Source organism: Gymnoscopelus braueri (assembly GCF_963280865.1).
Source record: "Gymnoscopelus braueri genome assembly, chromosome: 22".
Classification (NCBI taxonomy): domain Eukaryota; kingdom Metazoa; phylum Chordata; class Actinopteri; order Myctophiformes; family Myctophidae; genus Gymnoscopelus; species Gymnoscopelus braueri.
This window is the reverse complement of record NC_137624.1, coordinates 29,402,593-29,428,270: the sequence shown is the minus strand read 5'-3', so window position 1 is coordinate 29,428,270 and position 25,678 is coordinate 29,402,593. Positions and strand designations below refer to the sequence as shown.

The window sequence follows — 25,678 nt, the reverse complement described above, 5'->3', positions numbered from 1 at the left end:
ATTGTCTCTTCACTGTCATCTGGGGACCCCCCCCCCACCACTATCATAGCCATTAGCCAATGATGGTGTCGTATATTGGTCCATTGATCAGACAAGAAAAACACTATTCCATAACTATTCCCTGAGTGCAAGAAGAACAAGGATCCAGTTTGAAAGAGGGTTTGTCCACAGAAATTTATTTATTTCCATAGACGTGACACCTGCATTGCCAATCCACAGAGTGTACCTGAATCACCAAAACATTGCACTTTATACAGACAGACATTTGACTTAGGACCTACCTCCCAGTCCTCCTTCTGACAACTCACAAACAAGCTTTTAGAAACAAAAGGCTTCTTGGGCCAGCCTTCTCAATCGGCACAGGAAATTAGCATCCGCCTATTTTTAAACATGTGACAATTTACTTAACCCTTATCTATAAAACTATACTTTTACACAAGCTCATATTATGAAATCTTTGTTTAACATCTTATTAGCTTCAAATTAAGTCCACACACATTATACATTCACAATTGCAAACAGCAGTTAGAAATACAATGAGTCAACAAAGACAACAGTTACCTTAAAGGGTCTACACCATGAAAATAACTTTTTTCTTGTTTTTTTGTATTTTTTGGGGTCCCCAGTGTCTCTTATACCCCAAAAAATTATATGAAAAATTCAGTCATTCCTTCTCATTTCATGGATTTCCAGAATGGGCGTGTCTGAACAGGCGATCTCAGAATGGAAATGTTTATGATGTCATAAACATTAATGATGGCAAACCCAATGTTAAATGAAAAGTGCCCGAATTGCTCCGAAACCCCCTAAGTGGGGGTCTACGAACAAATACTTCGGGCTCGGATTTTGGCTCTGCCCCCCGGAAGTGGGTGAAACAGGCACCTCAAACACTTGGTGGAATTGTTCAAAATTTTTCAAAGTGTTTTTTTTTCGATTTTGTATTTTTCTTAGATGCTTCTTTTTATGCAGAATTTTTCCTTTTTTTTTTTTTTAATTTTTTTTAAAAATATTTCTTTTTATTAACAGACAGAATTGCTCAGTAGCCCCCCCCTGCACAAGAGGACGTTTTGGTATTGCAGCTGAAAGTGCTGTATAAGCCAGAGACAATTGACTTGGGATGAGTATATCTGAGTGATGATTTAGGCTCAAACCTTTTGAAAAAGGTTTGAGGGACATACACCATATGATATTAAATATCAAATAACTTTTTTAAATTCATGGTGTAGCTCCTTTAAGACTGAATATTTTCCTTAACTGACGTTTCTCTTTGTTAACCATACAAGTCATAGTTATCCAGACTTTAATCATTTTAACTTACACACTGCAGACCTAAGACTGAAGAATAATAAAAGTGTATACATTTTACTGTCATCTTGACCTGGCTTCCAATCATTCACTACACATTTCCTGTCTGCAGCTGATCGGCCCAGGAAGGAACAATGATTACTCTGATTAGTTTAAATGAATACAAAAGCCTTCTTCTGATAATCAAGACAAGACAGAGGGTGTCAATGCATCTGAACCAAGAAACAAAAGGTTTATGTCAGAAGGACTGTTGTGACTCTCACCTCTCACCTGGACTCTCTAGTGTAGCTCAATGGACAGGATGGAACTCTGAACTGATTGCATTACAGCTGAGCCCACACAAAGGTCTCTCCCAGTACTTGGTCAAAGGTCAAACTCAGTTCTAAATACAAACCTTCAAGTATTTTACCAATGAAATGGAATATCATAGAAATGTCATATTCTTGTGTTTGAAACGATACTTTAGTCCTGGATATACCATAATGGCCAACCGACGTTTTAATAGCCCCCCAAAAAAATGCTCAGTTGGATTGTAACATGCACTACTTGACTTTGTCCGCCAGAGGGGGACACAGTGATCACACATAGGAGCGTAGTGCCCGTCCGCGATTGGTCCACGGCGACCAAAACAGATGACGCAATACCTTGACGCAACCCCGGAAGTGTTTACATCTTTCACTTTGCTTTCATCAGACGGCAACAGCGATGTCAACTCTGACATTTTACATGTAAACAATAAACATCCTTCACACATCTTGTGTTGCGGTGAACAACTATACACATATAGTAATTGACTCGTATTTTAAGCCGTTTTGGAATCTTCAAACCCGACAATGAAGGGATTATTTCTCATATTTCTTGTTCAGTTTGTTTGTGTTGTTCACGGTTGGAACGAAGGTGAGTTTGTTTCCGTGTTTGGGCCTTGGTTTGGGAACTTAACGACAGACGTGGTGGAAGAAGTACTCAGATATTTTACTTAAGTAAAAGTAGCAATACCACATTATAAGAATACTATGTTACAAGTTAAAGGCCTGTGTTAAAAATGTTACTTGAGTATAAGTACAAAAGTATTGGCATCAAAATGTACTTAAAGTACCAAAGTACTCAAATGTTTGAAAATAGCAGATGCGTCGACGCATTGTGAGCATGTAGATCTGCCATTTTCAAATGGCCGAAATATATATATAGGGCTGAAGTGGTTAATATATGTTTTTCAATAATAATCCAAATCTACCAAGTAGTTAGCAGTGTTGGAATAGTTACTACAACATAGTAATATGTTACTTATTACATATTACTTGTTTAAAAAGTAATGTAGTTACTTTACTTATTACTACCTGCCAAAAGTAACTAGTTACTTATTACTTAGTTACTTTTTTTTTCTCGCCCCCAGTAATTGCATCCTTTCTCCCCAAAAGTCTGACTTTGCATTTTCAACATTAGCAGTTGTTTTTTTTCTCTTTTCTGCAGCCTACATTGTAAAATCCTCATTGTTGATTTAACTCTGAAAAGTGTTCTGTACACATGACGGGTCCATTTGGTTCTATTTGTACACTCATTTCAATTATATCAACACTAAGACTTTTACTGTGTATGAATTCATAACTTACAGACTAAATGAAAACCATTTGACTATGAATTGAATACTAAGGACCTCAATGGAAACAAGACCGCAAGGACTTTTTTGGAAGTATTTTAAATGTATTTCATGTATTTTTTGCCTAAAAAAATATTCAAATTCAAACACCTGGGCTCAAACAGATAATGACTCATCATGAGACACAATCTTTGAACAACTTCTGTTGTTTATTAAACAAAATGTATTCTAACAAAATACAAAAATAAAAAAGCTCCCATAGCAACACATATCATCGTGGCAGAATGTAGGAGCAAATGCAAGTTAAAAAAAAGAAATCAATCATTCTGTATGACTGCTGAAAATAAAGTGCTTCATTTCTTTGTAAACAAAAGTAATTCTAATAGAATAAAAAGGCTCCCATAGCAACACATATCATCGTGGTTTGTGGTGGGTGTAGGAAATGTAAACTTCAACAAAACAATCATTCTTCTGACTGACTGATATTTAGTGCATCATTCAGGAGTGTGTGTGTATATATATATATATATATATATATATATATATATATATATATATATATATATATATATATATATATATATATATATATATATATATATATATATATATATATATATATATATATTGAAAATAGCCAACCTACAAGCTTACAGCGCGTCTTCATTGGTTAACAAGTCGCTTATAATAAGCAGACATGGCAACACTGTTTGATCCGGTTTAAGGCCCGCCCTTCCGCAGCTGATAATTCACACATAGACAAGTGCGCAACGTTTCCGTATCCGCTCTAGACCGGATCAGCAAGCAGCCTGCATAGCAACTGGATCCCAACCAGTCTACCATTATATCAATTGACCAAAAACAACACAGGATCAAATAAACACACTCAAACCCAGAGTACCACCAAGGCTCGTGAAAAAAAGTAATAAGTTACTTTTTGAAAAAAAGTAAAGGTAATAATATTACTCAAAACGTGAAAGTAATTAGTTACGTTACTAGTTACTGGGAAAAAGTAATAATATTACTTTAAGTTACATATTACTTTAGTTACTTTCCAACACTGGTAGTTAGTAACTAAAGTAATTGTAGTGGAGTAAAAGTATAATATTTGCCTCTGAGATGTAGTGGAGTAGAAGTAAAAGTACTGAACATTTGAAATACTCCAATATTTGAAATACTCCAAAATACCTCCAAATTGTACTTAAGTACAGTACTTGAGTAAATGTACTTAGTTACTTTACACCACTGCATAGGTGTAAGTATAAGCTTATCTAATACAATGCCTTGAGCTCGTTGATTGGTTTAGCAACAATGTAAAAAAAAAACAATCTGTTTCCATTGTGGATTTGGGCTGCCAATCTGAACAGTAGGGCTGCAACACTATTGATTATTTTGTCAGTGATTATTCCACATTACATGTAGAATTCTACATTGCAATACATTATTCTACTATTCTAGTACATTTTCATTTAATACAATAATTGAAAAGCAGGTCTTCTAATTTTTTTTGTTGAATACATTTTATATAAACAAATTGAAGCGAAGACATTGTAATAGATTTTTAAATAATGGACTAAATCTATTAAGTCTGATTCATCATACAACAAATAGCGAAAACGGCTGATCTACAAGCTCGCAGTGAGCTTATTTTTGAAGACCCCCCCAAAAAAATAAAAAATCTATTATCTTACTAGAAAGGATTAATGTTTTCATTTCAATTGTGTCTTATTTGTTTGTAGTATTGTCTTTTTGTGTTAATGGTACAACAAGATACCAGGGTTGTGGCTCTTTCGGAGCAGGAACTACACAGTTTTTGTATGCTTTTGTCTTATTGACCTGTATAATAATTAAATGATTAATGTTATTATCGATTATATTGATTAGTTCGATTAACCCTTTAAGACCCCCAGAAAAGCAACGATTTGAGTTACAAATGTTCGCTTTAAAAAAATATATATATTCAAAGATTTGCACAAATTTTCACGAAAAAAAGAAAGCAGACCTACAAGCTCATAGCGCGGCACTCGGTGCCGCGCTATGAGCTTGTAGGTCTGCTATTTTTGAATAGTCAAAGAAATCTTAAAATGACACAGATGCGTTCCCGGTCTTAATTAAGTGTGGCAGCCCTACTAAACAGCCAGTGACCGAGCACTAACTAACCAGCCTGTGTTGTTGTTCCCCAGGTCCAGGCAGTGTGTTGTTGCGTGACGTCAACGTGCTGACCCTCTATAAGGGTCGCTACACCTCAGCCCGCCGCTCCAGCCCTGTCCTCCAGCTCCAATGTGTTGGAGGCTCCGCAGGCTGTGGGGCCTTTGTCCCCGAAGTGGTCCAGTGTGTGAATAAAGGCTGGGATGGAGTCGATGTACAGGTAGGGATGGATAGAAGATCGCAGATATTCAAGCTCACAACGTTTCGTGAGCTTGTAGATCAGCTGTTGTGGGCAAAGAGATTTGGTGCAGAGGGAAATACTAGTGGACCTTGGGGACCAACTTAGTCAACTTAGTATGTAGTGTTTACGTGGTTAAAGTGATGTTGAACTTTGGAAGAACATTGGGTTTTATAGCTACCTCGCTATTAAATAATTCCAGATACTGACAGTTATATCTATAGTATCATCACCGCCACCTGTTTGTTCTCCATTCATTCCTGTGCATTCTGTTTATTCTCCATTCACTCCATTCATATAGAGAAATGTGCCTCATTTAACACAAAAAAATGTGAGCAAAGCAGATTCTGTCAATATGTTTATTTAATATAAAATGTAGTTTTGAGAATGTGAAATGGCTCTTTTCATGCTATATTACCATTTGAGTTTGAAAAAAGGCATGGCAAAAAGATTTCCTGACGTGAACTTGACTGAGGTAGAACGTTTCTTTTCGTGCATGGCTGAAAAAAGAAACGAAAGTAGTGGAGCAATTGGAACAGATAGGATTTCTCATAAATTACGTTAGTTAAAATGCTGTATGTATGAGACTTTATTTTTGTAAACATATGTTCAATTAAATGAAGTTCTGTGTCACTTTTTTAACCCCCAATTATCCTACATTCACTGTCGTTAAATATTGGTACAACATATGATTGATTCCTAATAATCAGTATTGGCCCTGAAAAACTAAATGTATTGAAGCAATGAGAATACACAAAATGTTGTCCTTTCCTAACGGTCTCTCTTTCCCCCACACCCCTAGTGGGAGTGTAAGACAGACATGGACAATGCATACCGGTTTGGTCGTATTGAGGTGAGCTGTGAGGGCTACAGCCATCCAGATGATCCCTACATCCTGAAGGGCTCCTGTGGACTGGAGTACGCACTGGAGCAGACGGAGGAGGGACGCAAGAGGACACAAGGCGCCGGCAGCTCCTCCTCCTTTGGGGGTAGGGATGATGACGATGGGTAGAGGGATTAATGGATAGATGTGGGGGAAGGAATGCACGGTATTAACGATGACATTTTATTTTGAATAAAGGATAAACATAACTATCGTGACTGGAAAAAAAAGAAAAAGATAAAAGTCACCATCACAGAAACAATAATAGAGATATTAAGATAGCAAAACATATGGGGATCACCTGTGTCTTAAAAAGTATATAATCATAATCATCATCATCATCATTTTTATTTATTTATTAACCTTACAGGATACAGGATTTATTATGTGCTCTTTTCTGTGAAGAGATCTGGTATAGACTAGACGGGAATACTATTGGACCTAGTATAGAAGTATACAAGCAGATTTAATTGGTTATTGACAGTGGTGGAAAAAGTACTCAAATGTTTTACTTAAGTAAAAGTATCAATACTGCAATGTAGAAGTACTCTGTTACAAGTAAAAGTCCGGAATTAAAAATTTACTTGAGTAAAGGTACAAAAGTATTGGTATCAAAATGTACTTAAAGTACCAAAAGTAAAAGTACTAAAATGTTTGAAAATAGCAGATCTACAAGCTCACAACGCGTCGCGATGCGACGCGTTGTGAGCTTGTAGATCGGCTATTTTTAAATAGCCTAGGTATAAAATAGGGCTGAAGTGGTCAATGTATGTTTCATAATATAATAATCTGCAAAGTAACATTTTTTTTTTACTATGTATTGTTGGCGAAACATATTTTCTACTGGGTATAACAAGAGAACGGGAGGTCACGATGACATTTTTTTTCCCCCACGGAAGCACAGTGATTTCCTCCGTGTTTAGCAACCATCAGGGGATCGATCATACTGGAGATAAATATTCTGTGGTTCTTGAAAAATTAGTCAGAATGCTTAAAAATGCTGGCAGAAAGCTACCTGCCAGCATTAGAAAGCCCCTGGCAGTAAATGTACTTAGTTACTTTCCACCACTGGTTATGGAGACACTTCAGGTGGGTTTTCTGATGATGCCCCCTTTCTCACTCTTCTGCTCTATGTGTATATTTATTTATTTATTTCAGGTTTCGGGGACTTTGCTTCCAGTTTCTTCTCTGGCAACAAGCATCAGCACCAGCACGGTCAACAACAGAGACAGCAGAGCTCCTCCCCATCGGAAGGCAGTGACACTGGTACTGGTAGTCTGCTGGGAGTGGCTGTGCTGCTGTTGATAGCCTATGGCGTCTACACACTCTTCCTCAGTGGAAACGGCACTCCCAGGGAACAGGAGCACGGAGGCCAGGGTAACCCTGGAGATGAGAATCACACTGCAGGACCCCCACCTCCTGGATTCAAACCAGACTTCACTGGTAGGTCGCACAAAAAAAGATGAGATAAGATTCATAATTTCAATCAAGTTCATAATTGTATTGGTAAGATGTGTAAGTAAAGTAAAGTAAAGTAAGTAAATCTGTTGATCACTAAGGGGATTTGTCCCAAGGGGGTATTTAGCTAAAATTGTAACAAAAATAAAAACGATTTATTACATTGTTATATCCATCCTAGGGCCTTCTCCAGGCTATCCTGGCGCCAACCCAGGCTATGCTGGTGCCAACCCAGGCTATGCTGGTGCCAATTCAGGCTATGCTGGTGCCAATCCAGGCTGTGCTGGTGCCAATCCAGGCTATGGCTTCCACAGTGACTACAGCAACAGACAACATTACCCAGGAGGCCGTGCTTCCGCAGGAACTGGAGGTGGCTTCTGGACAGGAATGGGGACAGGAGGAATGCTGGGATACCTGTTTGGAAGTCAGGGGTTAGTAGATGGATTGCAAGAAGAAAGGATTCTCTGAGAGAGAAAGTAGTTTCCTTCTCTCTCCGTATGTACGTAAATATGGAAGGATAATATATCATTTAGTGGTGAATTTTCTCATGCCGTTTAAATGGCAGCCCCTGGTGGACAGGACAGTCACTACAGTTGATCCAATTACCTTTGCTCGATGCCGTTGATGGTCAATTGCTTGCAGACTGGTGTGCTTCAGACCACTGTAAAGCTCACAGCGATGTGTCGGTGGAAAATAAAGCTAAATCTGACATAAAACATCACCATAATTTAAAATAATTCTCATCTCTTTCTCATCTCATTTGCTCACTGCAGATAGTCTGAATATTGGCGTTCTTGTTCCATTAATTCTGTATATTTTGAGCTGCTTTTTTGTGCTTTTGTTTTGCAGGAGACAATCCTACGGCCACAACAACACCCACTATACTACCGACAGCAGACCTGGACCTGCTAGAGCTCCCACCTTCAGCACTGGGACACGCACCGCATCAGGTAGAACTATACTCTTTACAGTAACCACTTTGAACCTGGCATCCCTTTTTTGGGCATATCGTTATAGAGCATCGAAGTCTGACATTACCGGGGTCACTTATTATTTTCTTTTGGAAATCCCATAGGCAAATCTTAGATTGCGCCATATATAAGAACTGTGTTATAAACAGCCCCATAAATAAACAGATCACCCCGGCGATTTCATTCATATGGATATGAAACATCAACTGACGGTGAAAAAGTACTAATTTATCCAAAGAGTAAGAAAATATAACAAACACAGACAAATGTAACTCGACATCATAAACGACACAGAGTCACATACCTGACAAAATGGCCGGGGTGATTTGTTTATTTTTGGAACACAGTTCTTATACTGTATGACGCCATCTATATCTATGGGAATTCCAATACAAAAAATAACTCTGTGACCCAGGGGTAGTGGGAGTGACGTCAGGACTTCGGTACTCTTTTAGGGAACTAATTTAGTGAAAATAGCAGATCTACATGCTTGTGAGCTTGTAAATCAGCGATGTTTGCATGAAACTGTCATACAACAAAGTATAAAATAGTGCTTAAAGTGATTAAAACTCATACTGTGTAACTTTTTCAAAAGTTATTTTTGATATAATCTTTCAATGGTATATTTTAGTCGTGAGTGTCTGCCCCTGACACTCACGACACCAAAATGGCACAGGCACCGGAAACGAGAGGGAGACTGTGTAGGGAAGAAAAGACTAAAGGAAAGCTGAAATGTGAGACAGACAGTAGGAAAGATGAGATGGAGACAGTGTAGGAGAGACAGACCGTGGGAAAGATGAGATAGAGACAGTGTAGGAGAGACAGACAGTATGAAAGATGAGATGGAGACCGTGTAGACCGACAGTATGAAAGATGAGATGGAGACAGTGTAGACAGACAGTATGAAAGATGAGATGGAGACAGTGTAGGAGAGACAGACAGTAGGAAAGATGAGATGGAGACAGTGTTGGAGTGCGATTGTGGGGAGACACAGCGACCATGAAGGGTCACATGTGGCTCCAGAGACGGTCCTCATCACCTGACACCTCTACACACAACACACTTTTGTTTCTAAAGACATTAAACTATTTACTGTTTGTGTTGTCAGGGTTTGGAGGAACCAAGAGAAGATAGACGCTGTGTGAAGCTTTTTCTACAGAGAGAACTTCCAAGAAACATGGCCAGCTATCCATCTGTCCTCACTAGGCATGTAACGGTACACCGTATTACGGTATTACCACGGTATTTCTTTATTTATTATTTTATGCACATATGATGCACAACTCCACTGCGCAATGCGCCAACATTTACATTAACAGTCTACATTAAGATCAGTGGTCAGTCACATAATCCAATTTCACAGTAACAGCCCTGTTTGGTTTTGATTTAATATTTATATTTTACTGTGATAGGCTAATTACAAAAGAATGATACTTGTCTGTTTTTGTATTTTATATATTTTAATATGGTGAAATACTGTATTTGTACCGTCAAATTTCATACCGTTGCATGCCTAGTCCTCACCAACTCCAACCATTGTATCACTGTTGCGATGGGCTAGCATTTGGATTACACAATCTCTTTTGGGTGGAAATAGGCTTCTGTTGTTCAGAAAAATACTTTTTAACACATGGGCATCCAATATAACTTGTGTGTTCCTGTGAAAGTGAAAATAAATCGGTGTTTACTACGAATGTGAAAATGCATAACATCCATGTACAGATACTTTATGACCAGCGATGGACAATAGTACATGATAAAACCTGTTCTCTGCTGTCTTCAAATTGTTTATTTTATCTCTTTTGCAGAGCGTTGCGATTTATTTTGTGTATTCTTTTTCTTATTGAAGTTAAAATATATATTCATTTTAACTGATAATGATAATGTTCATGCTTTACTGTGTTGTTTATGCTGTTTGACCTGCTTTGATGGATTTGATAAAGTTTTCATGAACCTTTTTCTGGGTACATTTATTATTAAAAAGACACTAATATTTCAAAGTGATATATATTACATTGACAGACCATATTAAGCCCTATTTTATACTTCATCATATGATGGTATTGTGTGAAAATAGCAGATCTACAAGCTCATGTGTTAAAATGCAACAGGTTGTGAGCTTGTAGATAAGCTTATAGACCTTATAGGCTACCCTCCCCATGTTCCAAGGAGTCAAATGAGAACAACAACAATAATATTGTGCCAGATTTATTACACAGCGTGACAGTGGTGTCTGCAATACAACCAATTTGTTTAATAATCTGATCAATCACAAACTGGTCTATGACCAACTAATCTCTCATGAACAGATTCTGCTCTGCGTTTCAAAAACAGCAGAGGGCGCTGTTTTTCATTTGGCGATGGGTTCCCAGATTGATGACCAACTAATAAAGGAGCAAACAAACTGAGAAACTGAGGGATGAACTGTGTTACAAATAGTAAAGCAGTGTGATATAGTGGACGAAGATGTGATTCTGGGACATGTATGCATAAACTATCACCATAATCCAGTATATGCAAGAAAAGTAGCAGCCACAAATCCATATTCTAGGTGTTGAATATGGAATTTAATATGGAAACCTAGATATTCGTAAGATGACACCATCTCTGTCATTGTGTTATGCTTTGCAGTGATTTGAGGCATAGTGGAACACAGGACACTGGTATTAGAAAAGGATATCAACAAATTTAATTTGATCATTTTGAATGATAGTGAATGTATTTTCTAATGCAGCCTCAGATGTTGGGAGCAGAGCAATAGATTATGCTGTATGTCTAAAATCTTGTTTTGACATAGATAGCCAAAACCCCCATCCCTTGTCTGTCTGAATCAAACACATTATAACAACTCATTGCTTCACTGTCGAGAACTTTTTTCTTCAACCAAGGTTCAGTGAATACCATAAAGTCTGCATCTATTTGAGCCCAAATCTTAATCACTTCCATTTTAGGAATGAGGTTACATACATTTAAATGATACAATCCTAATCCTGTTGAAATTAATCTGGTATAGGACCTGGGTTTGTATATATTTTACCAGCCAGCAGCAGCAGCTGTTGATGTTCTTATAGGTGTACTGCCTCTGTCCAATGCTTGGAAGAGTAAAGATGATTTATTTGACGGGCTTGTAAAACCGTCACATAGTCAAGTAAATTGAAAAAATGCATTTGAATTTACCTGCAGATTGCTGATAAGCCATAAATCGACTACCATCTTAATGGAAAAGCACAAGTTGATTTTTTGTGTACATCTGCAGTTGCAATGGTGTGTCGTGAGAGAGTAAAATTGCCTGTAGCCCAGTTCCTTGGTCCATTTTCATGGCTATGTGTACTTAACATACTAGTTAGAAAATATATGATGTATACAGTAGCACTTGCAGCATTGTCACTTGCTTTTACCAGAAATGTGAAGGCTGAAGTGCAGAGTAAAGAGCTTTTATAAATGATTAACCTCAGGTGTATGAAGCAAGCTGTAGCGGGCTATTTTGAGCGCTGTGGTTTGTAGCTCCATGTTACAAAATGTCTTCTCTTTCTCTTTAGACTTGTAGCTCTGTGTTACAGAGCGTGTTTAACATCTTTTATATTTTCAACCGCTTCTTTCATTTTGAGAAGAAACTCTTGTACAGGACGTAGTGGCCAGGTCTCACAGGAACAGTTTTCTGAGTTTGTTCGTCCCTGTGTAGAGAATAGGTATTGCATTATTTCCAGCAAATGATAAACATTGGATCACTCTTTAAATACATTACTATTTCTATAAGCTCCTATAAGCTACAAGGTATTTGAGGTCACCCAATTTTAGCTGCTAACCACGGTCCCAGATTTGACCCTGTCCTTAAACAAACCCAACCCAACTTAATGATATCTAACTTCATACGATAAAAATATTACCCGTGTGAAATGTATTCAACCCAGGTTAATTATTGTTCCAAACTGACTATATTATAAGACGTAACAAACATTAGTTTCTATAATAGGTGGAACCTTTTTCAAGGTTGGCTTGGCTCTGGAGATTTGCACAATGCATTGTGGTTACTGTCCTGCTGGTTCAGGATCCACTATGTATTCTTAATAATTTGGCAGTAAAACGTTTAAAAATACTCACATCTTGTATTTTATTTAAGTAATCCTTTGTCAGGTCTATGTGGAAACGTTGTCCCTCGGTGATCTTACATTCATTTTTTATGGAGTCCAGTTCATTCTCAAAACACTTGATTGCATCCTTAAAGCAGTTAGCCTGTGAACAGAAGAAAGAGATAAACAAATCACTTGCCTGATACAATTATGCCAGAGTACTGCATAGAACCTCTTTTTGTTTTAAGTTAATGTTTCTTAATCTCCTGAACTAGGACTTTAGTGGGTGTGTGTGTGTGTGTGTGTGTGTGTGTGTGTGTGTGTGTGTGTGTGTGTGTGTGTGTGTGTGTGTGTGTGTGTGTGTGTGTGTGTGTGTGAGAGAGAGAGAGTGTGTCTTTCAGTTATCAGAATTCTCAATAGATATATTATTTTAGTTTCCTTAGGCAGTGTATTTCCTGTTTTGATCAAATTTGAAAATATTTTACCATTGCAGTGTTTTGTAACTCATGTCTTTTATGGAACTAGATTTCTTTCAGTATCAAGAACAGGCAAATAGTGGTGTTCTTTATTTACAGGAGGTTCTGTTATTGTAAAATCAGCCTAATTACAGGTAATAACATGTACTCCTAGTCTTACCATCACATTGGGAGTGTAGAATACTGCATCCTGTTTGTGTGGAAGAAAGATTATATTAGTGTCAGTCAAAAATAAATTAGTTTAAAATGCAGATGGTAAAAACTACTACAATTTCACTTACACATATGGGTGTCCCGATTAATTCAGGTTTGAAGTCTCTAACCACAGGATTTGCTTGAAGCCAACCTGAGAGGGTAAAAATCCAAAAGGCAATCCTGAAAAGACGCTCCATTGGAAGGTGTGGGTTACTCCACGGCCTATAGAGGAAAACCAAGGTGTAAATAAAATACGGCGTGGAACCTTCTTTGCAGCTCCCTTTATGAACTAATAAATACAATTAGATTGAAGTTTACTGCTCTGATTGCTACACAAAGCTCAAACAACAAAACCGATGGGTTGGTAGTAGTCAGGGTACAGCTCATTGACATCTCTATATACCCAGAGCTGTCATCTCAGCTCATCTGGGCACCAATCAGAACAACAGTTATGCCGAATTCTGCATGTCTGCCGGGAAATGCATTCCCACCCACGAGGGGTGTGCATTTCCCGGCAGAGACATTCAGACTTTGGCATAAATGTTATTGACCTCACACACACACACACACACACGGATGGATCATTGCATAATATCCATAAACATTTCCCATCAGTGCAGTATTGTTTCGAGAGAAATTAATACATGTATTAATGTATGCTGTAATAGTTAATGTTGTAATGTACTGTATTAATTGATAACCAGTGGCTTAGGGATGAGCCCCCATAAAGGTCGGATCCTAGAATCACCCTTGAACCAACAACAGAACTGCAACAACAACCAATAAGGTGTTGGGTATTGTTACTTGCGCATGAGCAAGACGCAACCATTTTCCCAGAGTGGAAAACTGTCACAAGTCTCACTTTGTTTTGAGTGGAGCAGAGATGTGCTGAGGAAGCTCCACAGAATGTGATCCATGTTGTATTATGTAGAATATCACATTATACTTATCAGTGGTGGACAGTAGAAAAGTACATTTACTTGAGTACTGTACTTACAGTATGTGTACATATATTTCTTGATTATCTGTAGGCTGCTTTACTTTTTTTCCCTTTCTTTTCTTCTTCTTTCTTTTCACTTTGTGGTCTTGGATACTTTCACTCCACAACATTGTTGTGGAGTGAAAGTATCCAAGACATATTGTACTTTTTACCACTACATTTCTAGGAAGGGGCCCCTGTAGTCAACCCAAACTTCCAAAAACGCATTATCAATTTACCAAATTTACCAATTTATCAGCCCTATTTCAACCCGTTGCGATGCAATCTACAAGCTCACAACGTATTGCGTTGCGACACATTGTGAGCTCGTAGATCTGCTATTTTCACTGAATGTTCGCCCAAGAATTTATAACGAGTGACCGGCTGGCCCCTGTCCTTTGAGTTCAATGGACAGATGACCCCATCTTGGGAGGTTTTCAGCTATTACTTTCATCGGTGTGACGTCACGTTCTCTTTCTATACAGTAGAGACGCTATGGTAAAATACAACCTTTTCAGGCTGTAAATGTGTCACTGTCATCTGGGGACCCCCCCCCCCCCCCCCCCCCCCCCAGACCCACATGTTGAGAACCACTGTACAAAAGGACAAATACTGTACAATGACCTACTCCACTGTGGAAAAGTTAGGTCAGAACTACAGTTCCCATGAGCCTGTTCACCTAACCTTTTGCACCTGTTCTCACTCCAACACACCTGCTCAAATTTAATATACTGATTTGAACCATGTTACCCCTCTGTGACACAGCTCTGTCTCTATTCACCTGTTTCCTAGGCTTTCCACTTCCTATGTGTTTTCCACTTCCTGTCGATTTGATCCAATGAAATCCAATGAAACTGGTCAGATGACTAATGATATCCAATGAAATCCGACAGGAAGTGGAAAACACAGCCTAGGAAACAGGTGAATAAACCATGTGTGTGTTTTTAATCCCGGTATTCCTCCATTTTGCACTGAAATAAATAGATTTTTTTTCTTGTAACACACACTTTAATGCTGTGTGGTGCAATTGCAGCGGCTTCAACCCCACAACAACTTGCAAGTTGTTGTGGGGTTGAAGCAGCTGGTGTTGGTTGTGTGGTTGGAGTTATATTGAGCTAAGAGGAAGGTCTGGTAGACAGTGATGAAGAGCTGCTGAAAGGAGGTCGGGTGTTTGTGCCTCCCCCCTTTCCTTTCTTTTTTTAATGGCCAAAAACTGAATATTCCTCAAAAGGTGTACAATAACATAGGATCAAGGATCTCTCCCACTACATGGCCTCACAGGACAGGTCGGTAGACCATTGCACCACAAGTACACCTTGCCAGCAAGACCGTAAACCACAACATGATCTTTATATACATGTACCTTAACCATCAAGCCACTCCTGGACGCAAGAATGAAAAGCTCACACTGTGATACTGTTGGCCACGTTGTGAGCTTTTAGATCGGCTATTTTCGCACAACAACGTTGTACGACAAAGTATAAATTGGGTCTTAAGTGATTAAATTAATATTACTTAATCCAATTTCAAGGTCAAATAATTTAATAGTTTTATAGTATTTAATTAATGGATTTCGGCAAGACTGATATGTAATTAGCCTCCAATTCTGACAGAAAAGATTAGTACCGCCAAGGCTGATTAGAAGGCAGGTGAACTGTAGAACCTACATTAGTTAAAATAACCTTCCAAAGCTGAGACAATTGTAACAGACCTCCAAGTCAGAAATATCTTGCAACCTTAGACAGCAAATGGCCAAGATAATTTAAATACTAATGTTGCCACACCCAGACTGACACAGACTACTGTACAACTGCATATTGTGCTAATGTGTACAACAGAAATGTTCTGTGAAGGGTGTAGACATCCTCCACAGGTCAATTGTGGGGGTTTGCAGCAACAAGAATTGTGTACTGTAGTATAATTCATTGATCAAGTAGAATTGGCATAATTACTAAATTGGGGAAACATTTTAAAAACATAATATTATTATATTATATTATATTAATATATAATAAATGTTGTGTGTTAATACTGCTTACACAGCACTTCTGTGCCTCGCTTCCAAGACACCCTGGCCATCGCTCAAAGCATCCTAGACTCCTAATCCTAGTTCTCTCTCCTGGCTCCCAAGCTGTGACTTCTGACCTCCTCCTCAGCCAGGACTGTGCAGACTCACTCCCCATCTTCCACCACATCCTGAAAACTCACCTCTGCAGACTCCACTTCACCCCCTAAGTAAGTCTTCTTCTAGGGTTAAACTGAATTTTAATAACACATACCTACTGTACATACAGAAATATGGTAAAATCTTGTTGGTGTAGCACAAAAATGCATGTAACTTCTGAATGGTTTCATGTGATACCATGAAACTTTGTGTGACTATCAATAGATATATGCGGCAACATTATTTGCCCAATAAAATGGGGGTGCTGGCTGCTGGCAAGGCAGGACTATGACAATAAGTCAGGCTTGGACTTACATTATACCGTAGTAGTTACATACATAGTTTCAGTACATACATTTAGTATGCTCCTACGCGTGCACGCACTTGTGCGAGCACACGCACGGACGCACACACCATAATTACAGTCAATTTAGGTTTGGTTGAGGTGCTTTAGCCTCTCAGGCAGCTTTAGTACAGCTCAAGTCAAGATGATTGGAAGAGAGCCTTAGCAAAGATAAAAAGCAAAGATAAAAACCAAATAAGCTGTTTGGAAAAACTTTGCTTTAATGGAGTCAAACAACGAATATTGTGGAAGATTTATTACACTGTGGTGTCTGCAATACAACCAATGTATTTAATAATCTGATCAATCACAAACTGGTCTAAGATCAAACAATAGCAAAAAAAACAGAGAAAAGTTCAAGAAAATCCACTGTTATGACACATCTTTCCCAACGTCAATCATGTTAAATAATCCTGATCTCAATATTGACAAAATAATCATGATTATGATTATTTCTGCCATAATCAAGCAGCCCTACCCCTACTCATACTGTACTTCATGAAGTGACTTAAGATATGAAACAGCTGGTGTGTGACTACTGACTCCCACCATGACCCCCAGTCTCTATAGATGGGTTTCCTGTTTGTAAACATGAGAGGATGATGCGCGCGCAGTGGCGGGATGAGCCTGTAGAGGGCGCTATTACCCGCAGCAGCTCTGGCCATTGTACATTCAGAAAATAAATGGTCTTCACCAGGTTTAATGAAAGTAGATTAAATGATGCAGTTTGTAATATCTTCTTTACTCAATAAAAATGATTTGTCGGAAGTTGGATCTGTTTGTATATAATAGCAGCATTATGCCTATTATGCCTATAATAGCAGCATTATGCCTATCTAAATCCCGAAAATAACAATATAGTGAATGGCGCTTCCGGTTCGTTCTCCCCCGCGCATGCGCAGATTGCGCACTCTGCTCTGTGATGACGTCGCGCGGAAACCCATCTATACTGACTCCCACCTATAGTCTGTAGTGTAGGCTCTAGAACCCCAGCTTGTATTGGGAACACCTGGTCGGGTCTACTGTTGTTTTTTATTTAACCTTTATTTAACTAGGGTAAAACCGCATTTTTCAAGTGGGCCCTGGCCAAGAAGGCAGCACAGATACATAGTTTCACATATAAAAAAAACATACAACAAGATAATAAAAGCACATAAAAAACTGAAAATTAGAAACAATTTAAAAGCATAAGCACTCTTTGGCAAGCAGTATTCAATTTGTACTTAAACTATTCGAAAATAGCTGATCTACAAGTTCCCAACGCGTCGCATCACGATGCGTTGTGAGCTTGTAGATCCGCTATTTTCAAAAAAGTTAGCCAAATGTTATACTTGTAACAGAGTATTTTTATATTTTCATATCGCTACTTTTACTTGAGTAAAAAGTCAGAGTACTTCTTCCACCACTGAGCAGCAGCAGTTTCATGTTCCTAGAGTTGTCCTGCTTTTGTACAATGCTTTTCATAGAGTAAGGATGAGAGTCATTACGCAGAGTCTTACAGTAATAACAGATACTGTAACTGTGCAATGTTCCAAATTGAATTTACATGCAGATAAGTCATGAATACACTGTACCATGTAATGTTAGGAAAAGCACAAGTTAATTTTGTATGTATTAATTTTTATTTCAGTATCCTCAGGTATATGTTGCGAGCTTTAGAAGGCCATTCTGAGCATTGCATTTGAATATCTTCAATTTCTCTAACTACCTCTTTCATTTTGTAAAGAAACTCTTGCACAGGACGTTGTGGCCAGATGTCACAGGGACAGTTTTGGTAGTTTGTTCGTCCCTGTGGAGAAGAGGTATTGCATTATTTCCAGTAAATTATAAACTCTTGATCACTCTTTAAATACATTTCTTAAAAGTACTTATTTTAAAGGTGGCTCCTGAACCAGTACAGGTACACTATTTCTACATGCTCTGACTCTGACCAATCTCAGCTGCTAACAGCTGTCCCAGATCTTTACCCTGTCCTTAACGACAACCCCATAACTGTACCTCAACTTAACCATCTCTAACCTAGTGCTAAAACACAACCATTTTAAACCCATTTCAGATCTGTTATACGTTGTTATGACTTTCATGCCGGGAACACGTCTATGTCATTTTAGATGTTGCTATATACAGGTATATATTTATTACACATCCTGTAGCGGATAGACACATGGAATAAAAACCACTGGAGAGCTTACACCTCTGGCTATATGAATTACCTTGATATCACCTAGTGTTCATTAAAAAAATATATATAAATCAATAACCAAAGGAAATGAAAACAAATCCACAAATCTTTTTTTGTGAATGTTGACCATTCTGTAAAGTTTTTAAGAAAACTCTTAGGATTTAGAGGGCCCTTTTAGAATCGGCCTCAGGTCTAAATAAACGTAACAATTTCTGACGTTATTGTAGGCCAAAATATTTTCTCAACTTTTAAATGAGCAAAAAGCGTATAAGGGTATAAAATAGGGTTTAAGTGGTTAAACAATACCTGAGTAAAATGTCCTCTACTGGGAATTCAACCTAGGATCACATTTCAAGTTCAGCTCATCTCTGGCTGTTTGTGCAATGCTGTCCTGCTGGACCAGGAGCCACTCTGTATTCTTAACAACACTTTGCCTGCCAATAACGCATATATGCGTTCTTTAGAATCCATCACTTGCCTGCCAATAACGCATATATATATATATATATTTATTTATTTAAAAAAAAAATTGACCCAAAGACCAAGGAGATATGATTTTTCGAAGATCTAGACTCCTATCCACTTCCTTGTTAACTTAAAACTTTAAAATTCTGTATCTCGGCTCCTGAGTACTTTTTTTTATTTCAATGAAAAATCTCTGGCAGGCAACAGCTAAAAATCTGAAATAATTCTGGCAGTCAATCGGTTAATCATTTAGCAGTAATTTTTTTATAAATACTCACATCTTGTTTGTTTTTTTTCAAGTTATACAGTGCCCGGTCTATGTACGCACGTTGTCCCTCAGGGATGGTACAATCATTCTTTATTGTGCCCAATTCAGCCTCAAAACACCTGTATACACAGCCTACATCATTAATGCCGGAAACCTGTGAACAGAAGTAATAGATAGTGCTGCTGTTAAATAGTTTGATGCTGTTAAGTAGTTTGATGCTGTTAAGTAGTTTGACTGAGTGAAGATGTGATTGCGATTTTCACAGCATTAATCTGAGTTTAAACTGTATGGAAAAGTGACACCTGCCAAGCTCTCGTTTCCTGTATACTACACATCCTTTTGCATGTGGTTTGTAAAAGTTAAAGTTAAACTAATAACTTGCTGATACAAGTATGCCAGAGTAGCTACAACGTACAGCAGTAGCTTACCACTTTCTGATATCCCACGAGATAGGGAGTGTAGAATACATTTGAATTCTGTTTGTGTGGAAGAAAGCACATTATATTAGTGGCAATTAAAAATAAATTACTGGTATGGTAGTTTAAAATGCAGATTGGTAAATCAATTACAATTTAACTTACACATGACATCCCGGACCCGGGGTGTCCACTTCCTGGACGTTCCTTTAACTGTATAAGTTTAACTACCTCTTTCAATTTAATAAGAAACTCTTGTACAGGATGCTTTGGCCAGTGCTCATAGGTACAGATTTCGAAGTTGGTTGGTTCCTGTAGAGAAGAGTTATTGCATTATTTCTAGCAAATTATAAACTCTTAATCACGCTTGTACAGGTACACTATTTCTACAAGGCAAGCTCTGACTCCAGGAATGTGAGGTCTCCCAGTCTCAGCTGCGTAACGGCCGTCCCAGATCTTTACCCTGTCCTTAACCATCTCTAACCTAGTGCTGAAACACAACTATAACAATAACCTTATACCTAAACTTTAACCATCTCTAACCCAATGCCTAAACTCAACCATTTTAAACCCATTTCAGATCTGTTGTAACCTATATGTTGTTATGCCTTTCATGCCGGGAACAAGTAGGTCCTTACACACCGGGGGCGATTTTTTCATGCGAATAATACATTTTTTTTTTTAAACCTTAAAAATTCAATGCAAGCTTCCACATCAGTTTCGCGGAGCGAAAAAGCGTCTTTCATTTATTCGGACCGAGTCCGAATTTTGCGTATATTCGCATAATCGCCGATGTGTAATGACCTTTAAGTCATTTTAGATGTTATACAGGTATATATTTATCTCTCATCCTCTGTAGCGGATAGACACATGGAATAAAAAGCTTTGGAGAGCTTACACCTCTGGCTATTACTATAAATTACTTTCATATCCCCTACTGTTCATTAAAAAAAAAAACATTAGAAATCAATGACCAAAGCAAATGAAAATAATTCAATATACAAATCCACAAATCTTCTTTTTTGTGAATGTTGACACTTCTGTAAAGTTTTTAAGAAACCTCTTAGGATTTAGAAGGCCCTTGGGCCTTTTAGAATCGGCCTCAGGTCTAAATAAACGTAACAATTTCTGACGTTATAGTAGGCCAAAATTTTTGCTCAACTTTTAAAATAGCAAAAAGAGCAGATCTAAAAGCTCACAACCAGCTCAGTTAACTTGTGGTTAGAGTGTCCACCCTGAGCATGGGAGGACAAGGTTCAATCCCCGGCTGAGCACCAAAGACAAAAAAAAGGTAACTCAATGCCTCCCTGCTTGGCACTCAGCATCAAGGGTTGGATTGGGGCTAAGACCCTGTGACATACTGTCATATCCAGGGGGGGGGGGGTGTACTTGTACATGTACATCAAGCTACTGACAACGTCGTACGACAAAGTATAACATAGGGTTTAAGTGGTTAAACAATACCTGTTTAAGTTCCTCTACTGGGAATTCAATCTAGGATAACATTTCAAGTTCAGCTCATCTCTGGCTGTTTGTGCAATGCATACTGTCCTGATGGACTAGGAGAGGCAGTAAAATGTAAATGTTTATAAATACTCACAACTTGCAATTTACGCAAGTAATCCACTGTCTGGTCTATGTGATAGAGTTGTCCCTCATTGATGTTACAATCATACTTTATTGAATCCAATTCAGTCTCAAAACACCAGTATACACAGTCTACATCATTAATGTCGGAATCCTGTGAACAGGAGAAAGAATTAGTTCTGCTGTTCAGTAGTTTGAATGAAGATGAGGTTGAGTTTAAGCTATACGTGACACCAAGCTTGTTTCCTGTACTACGCTTCCTTTTGCATGTGGTTTGTAAAAGCTGAGATAAATAAATAACTTGCTGATACAAGTATAATGCCAGAATAGCTACAACGTATACCTATCTGTTCAAACTAATATCCCTTAAAGGGCTGGTCTCCCGCTGGTACTGTATATTAAAAATACACACACACACACACACACACACACACACACACACACACACACACACACACACACACACACACACACACACACACACACACACACACACACACACACACACACACACATTTAGACCATTGCAGTGTTGTATAATTCTGCCTCGAACTACATTTCCTTTTATTAACAGACAATTCTCATAGTGTATTAAAGCCTAATTGCAGTTGATACGATGATACTCTTACCTTCCCATCCGGAGTGTAGAGTAGTGAATCCTGTTTGTGTGGAAGAAAGCAGATTATAATAGTGGCAATTAAAAATAAATTAGTTTAAAATGCAGTTTGGATAAACTATTACAATTTCACTTACACATATGGGTGTCCCGATTAATTCAGGTCTGAAGTCTCTATCCACAGGATTTGCCTGATGACAACCTGAGAGGGTAAAAATCCAAAACGCAATCCTGAAAAGATGCTCCATTGTAAGGTGTGTATTACTCAGGTCTCACGGCTAGAGGAAAACTAACTTTATGAACTAATATAGCTTCTAGTTCATGACGTTAATCTGTTAATTGAAAGACAACAAATAATTGCCTAATGGCTTCAGGGTAAAGAAATGCCAAAACAACCAAAACAACTTCACCAAATGTGCAATACTACCGATGAACAAAGTGCGATCAGGATTTACAACAATTTAAATCTAGTGATGTAAGTAGGCTACAATCAGATCAAATTTTACGTCTACACAACACTCATACAGGTTGTTGTACTGTACTTGAGACAGCTCAGTGACTGACTGCTATCAAGGAGCTGTCATCTCAGGTCATCTGAGCAGGGCACCAATCAGAACAGGAGTTATGCCGAATTCTGCGCATGTCTGCCGGGAAATGCATTCCCCTTCGCAGGCACGCACGCGCACCTTATAATAACTTCTACAGCAATGTAGCCTACTGTTTAAAGGGATTCTAGGTAACTTGAAGCCTAAATTTAAAAAATATGTATATATATATATTTAGCTTTTTTTCCCCTCTATCAGTTAAATGATATATATATATATATGAGTATAATGATTCTGGGGTGTTTTCCTGCATTGAAACACAGTCCTCTTTCTGAAATTCGTATTTCCCCTACTATTTATGTTTTGACATCCGGGTATCCGGGACATAAATGAAATGAAGTGCATGTGCGTGTGTGTGCGCGTGTGTACACCTAACCCTAACCCAGCGAAGGTTGGCCAGTCAGGTGGCGAGTTCGAGTGAAACCGGATGGAACGGGCGGCCATTTTTTCTGTCCGCTATTTTTGGTTTTGGTTTTATAACTTACAACGCTCTCAAACTGCTTTTTTGAGGGAATTTGCTTTTAACATATCGTTTGGATAGAATTTAGTTGTTTAACTTCATATATGTGGTCAATTAATCATGACAGAGCCTATTTTTAAAAAAAATATCAGAGAACCGGCAGGGGCGGGCAGTGACACGTATGTATCCAAATAAAGCAACCTATTTTCGGCATAGCCCCTTGCGTCATATTGGCTGGTGGTGGGGAAAACGAGCTGCTGTTTGGCTGAAGGGGTTGGATGAATGTTTAGAGTCATCAATGTTTGTGGATATGTATGTGGTATGTAGTATGTCGATGGATGGCTGGATGGTGAGAGAGAGAGCGAGAGAGAGAGAGAGAGAGAGATTAATTATAAATGTCTGCAGTGTATTGTAGATACAGAAGATGAAAACAGAAGGACAAAAAAAAACATTCCAGGGGGCTTATTTATCAAGATTCAAGAATGGCAAAGACTGCTGATACCGAATCTAATCATTGCTTACAGTGATAGGTAAAACAGGTCCCATGTTATGAACAGTATGTCATAGTGTGTCATGAGGAACATTAGTTAGTCATGGATGCAGGGCCGGATTACCCATAGGCCGTTGGGGGCGAGTGCCCTGGGGCAATTTTAATTTTAATTTTTAATTTTTTTAAATAAGAATTAAATAACATAACCTTAACATAACCCTAACCCTAAAACCGAAATAAAGTAACCAAAAATCGAAAAGAAACTAACAAAATCCGCCCATTTTTCGCGCGAGTGCACGATTTTGGCGCCAGCGCGCGGGCGCGTGGGGGGCACCTCAACTTGAGGTCGCCCTGGGGCACCACATAGTGCTAATCCGGCCCTGCATGGATGGTGTTGCATCAGGATGTAATTAGTGCGTCAGTGGGGTGAGTGCCCCTCCTGCCCCCAAAATATCTGTCCTACCCTTGGTCTCTACACTAAAGTGTAGAAGTGTCACTTCTGCGCTCTGTTGCAGGCCTACAAGTGTAAGCACATTTCTCTCTCCAACCTGCAGTGCACTGGAAAAACCATGAAACCACCAAGTCCTACCAAAAAAGGACCCACCCAAACACCAAGATAAACGTAGATCAACACACTTGTTGGTGTGAAGATCAGAAGATAACTGCTTTACTTCTTGGAACTCAGCAGAGAGATGACTGTCAAAACATCCTTGTGGTTCACAAGTTTCCAGATAAACAGTGTTTAGACCAGGTTCTCAAATTGCGGTCCGAGGTCCCAGGGGGTCCCCAGCTAAATTTGGGCGATGCGTTGTGATAAAAAAAAGTTACAAATTTGGAATATTTCTTTGAAACATTTGAACAAGACAAAACTAGTAAGGGCACAAAATATTTTTCAAATACATACATAATTTGGGGGTCCTTGACATGAACAGTTTGAGAACCATTAGTTTAGACCAGCACTAATACTCATATTGCTGTTATTTGCTGCTGCAGAGCAGGTGAGCCCAGGTGCAGGCACAGACAAGCAGGCAGGAATAGATTGAAGTGACAGTAATATTAATAGTGTAATAGTTGTTTCGACAATGTTTACCTGAAAGCTGCTGCGGCGTTGCATGTGGTGTGTTTTTTTTTTTGTTCTTCAGTCAGTTCAGCTGAAAACCAAACCAGATATACGTAGGTTAGGTTGACCAACATGCTTCAAGGTGTGAAGATCAGAAAATAACGCCTTCACTTCTTGGAAACCGTTTTCAGCTGAAGTTAGGGACTGGAAAAATACAGACATGCACCACTACCATAGGGCTGTCAATCATAATCACGACATTTTACTTGACGATTAATTGTCATACACATAATAGCGATTAACGATTGAATTGTGTATTTGGCGTTGAACATTGGAACATAAAAGTCTAAATTGCATTTCTTTTAGGCTTTGTAAACAAAGATTGCACAGGGCAGATATGAACAGGCAGGTACATACTTTACCCCTGTGTCACCTCACCTGAACACCATGTACAAAAAGTACATACTCATAAGGCCCCATAAGAAAGATTTGTGTTTAAAACTTTCAAAAGTATTAACAAATTGTCCTTGTCCTTGACCTTCAGTGCATTGATGCTTCAATGAGTCCAATTCAGCCTCACCCTAAGATACATTCAACTGCATATCTTGATATATTTTGGTTGTATCGTTGTTTGTTGTTAGTTAAAGCAGGAGAAAAACAGGTCTGAAGCGGTCAGCATGGTAGGTTACTGTGTTAAGACAC

General features: G+C 38.5%; 2 protein-coding genes across 2 annotated transcripts in view; both read left to right on the top strand.

The window, feature by feature from the left end:
* The window catches only part of nup188 (nucleoporin 188), a 305,112-nt gene that overhangs the window by 38,266 nt on the left and 241,168 nt on the right, over nt 1-25,678 (top strand). The gene's annotated exons all lie outside the window — the stretch shown is intronic.
* Nucleotides 1,977-10,558, top strand: LOC308078661 (store-operated calcium entry-associated regulatory factor-like). Its single transcript, XM_080419928.1, has 7 exons — nt 1,977-2,202; nt 5,086-5,270; nt 6,091-6,277; nt 7,330-7,614; nt 7,811-8,060; nt 8,479-8,579; nt 9,709-10,558. The coding sequence occupies exons 1-7, from the start codon at nt 2,139-2,141 to the stop codon at nt 9,732-9,734; spliced, it is 1,098 nt and encodes a 365-aa protein (XP_080276054.1). The 5' UTR covers nt 1,977-2,138; the 3' UTR covers nt 9,735-10,558.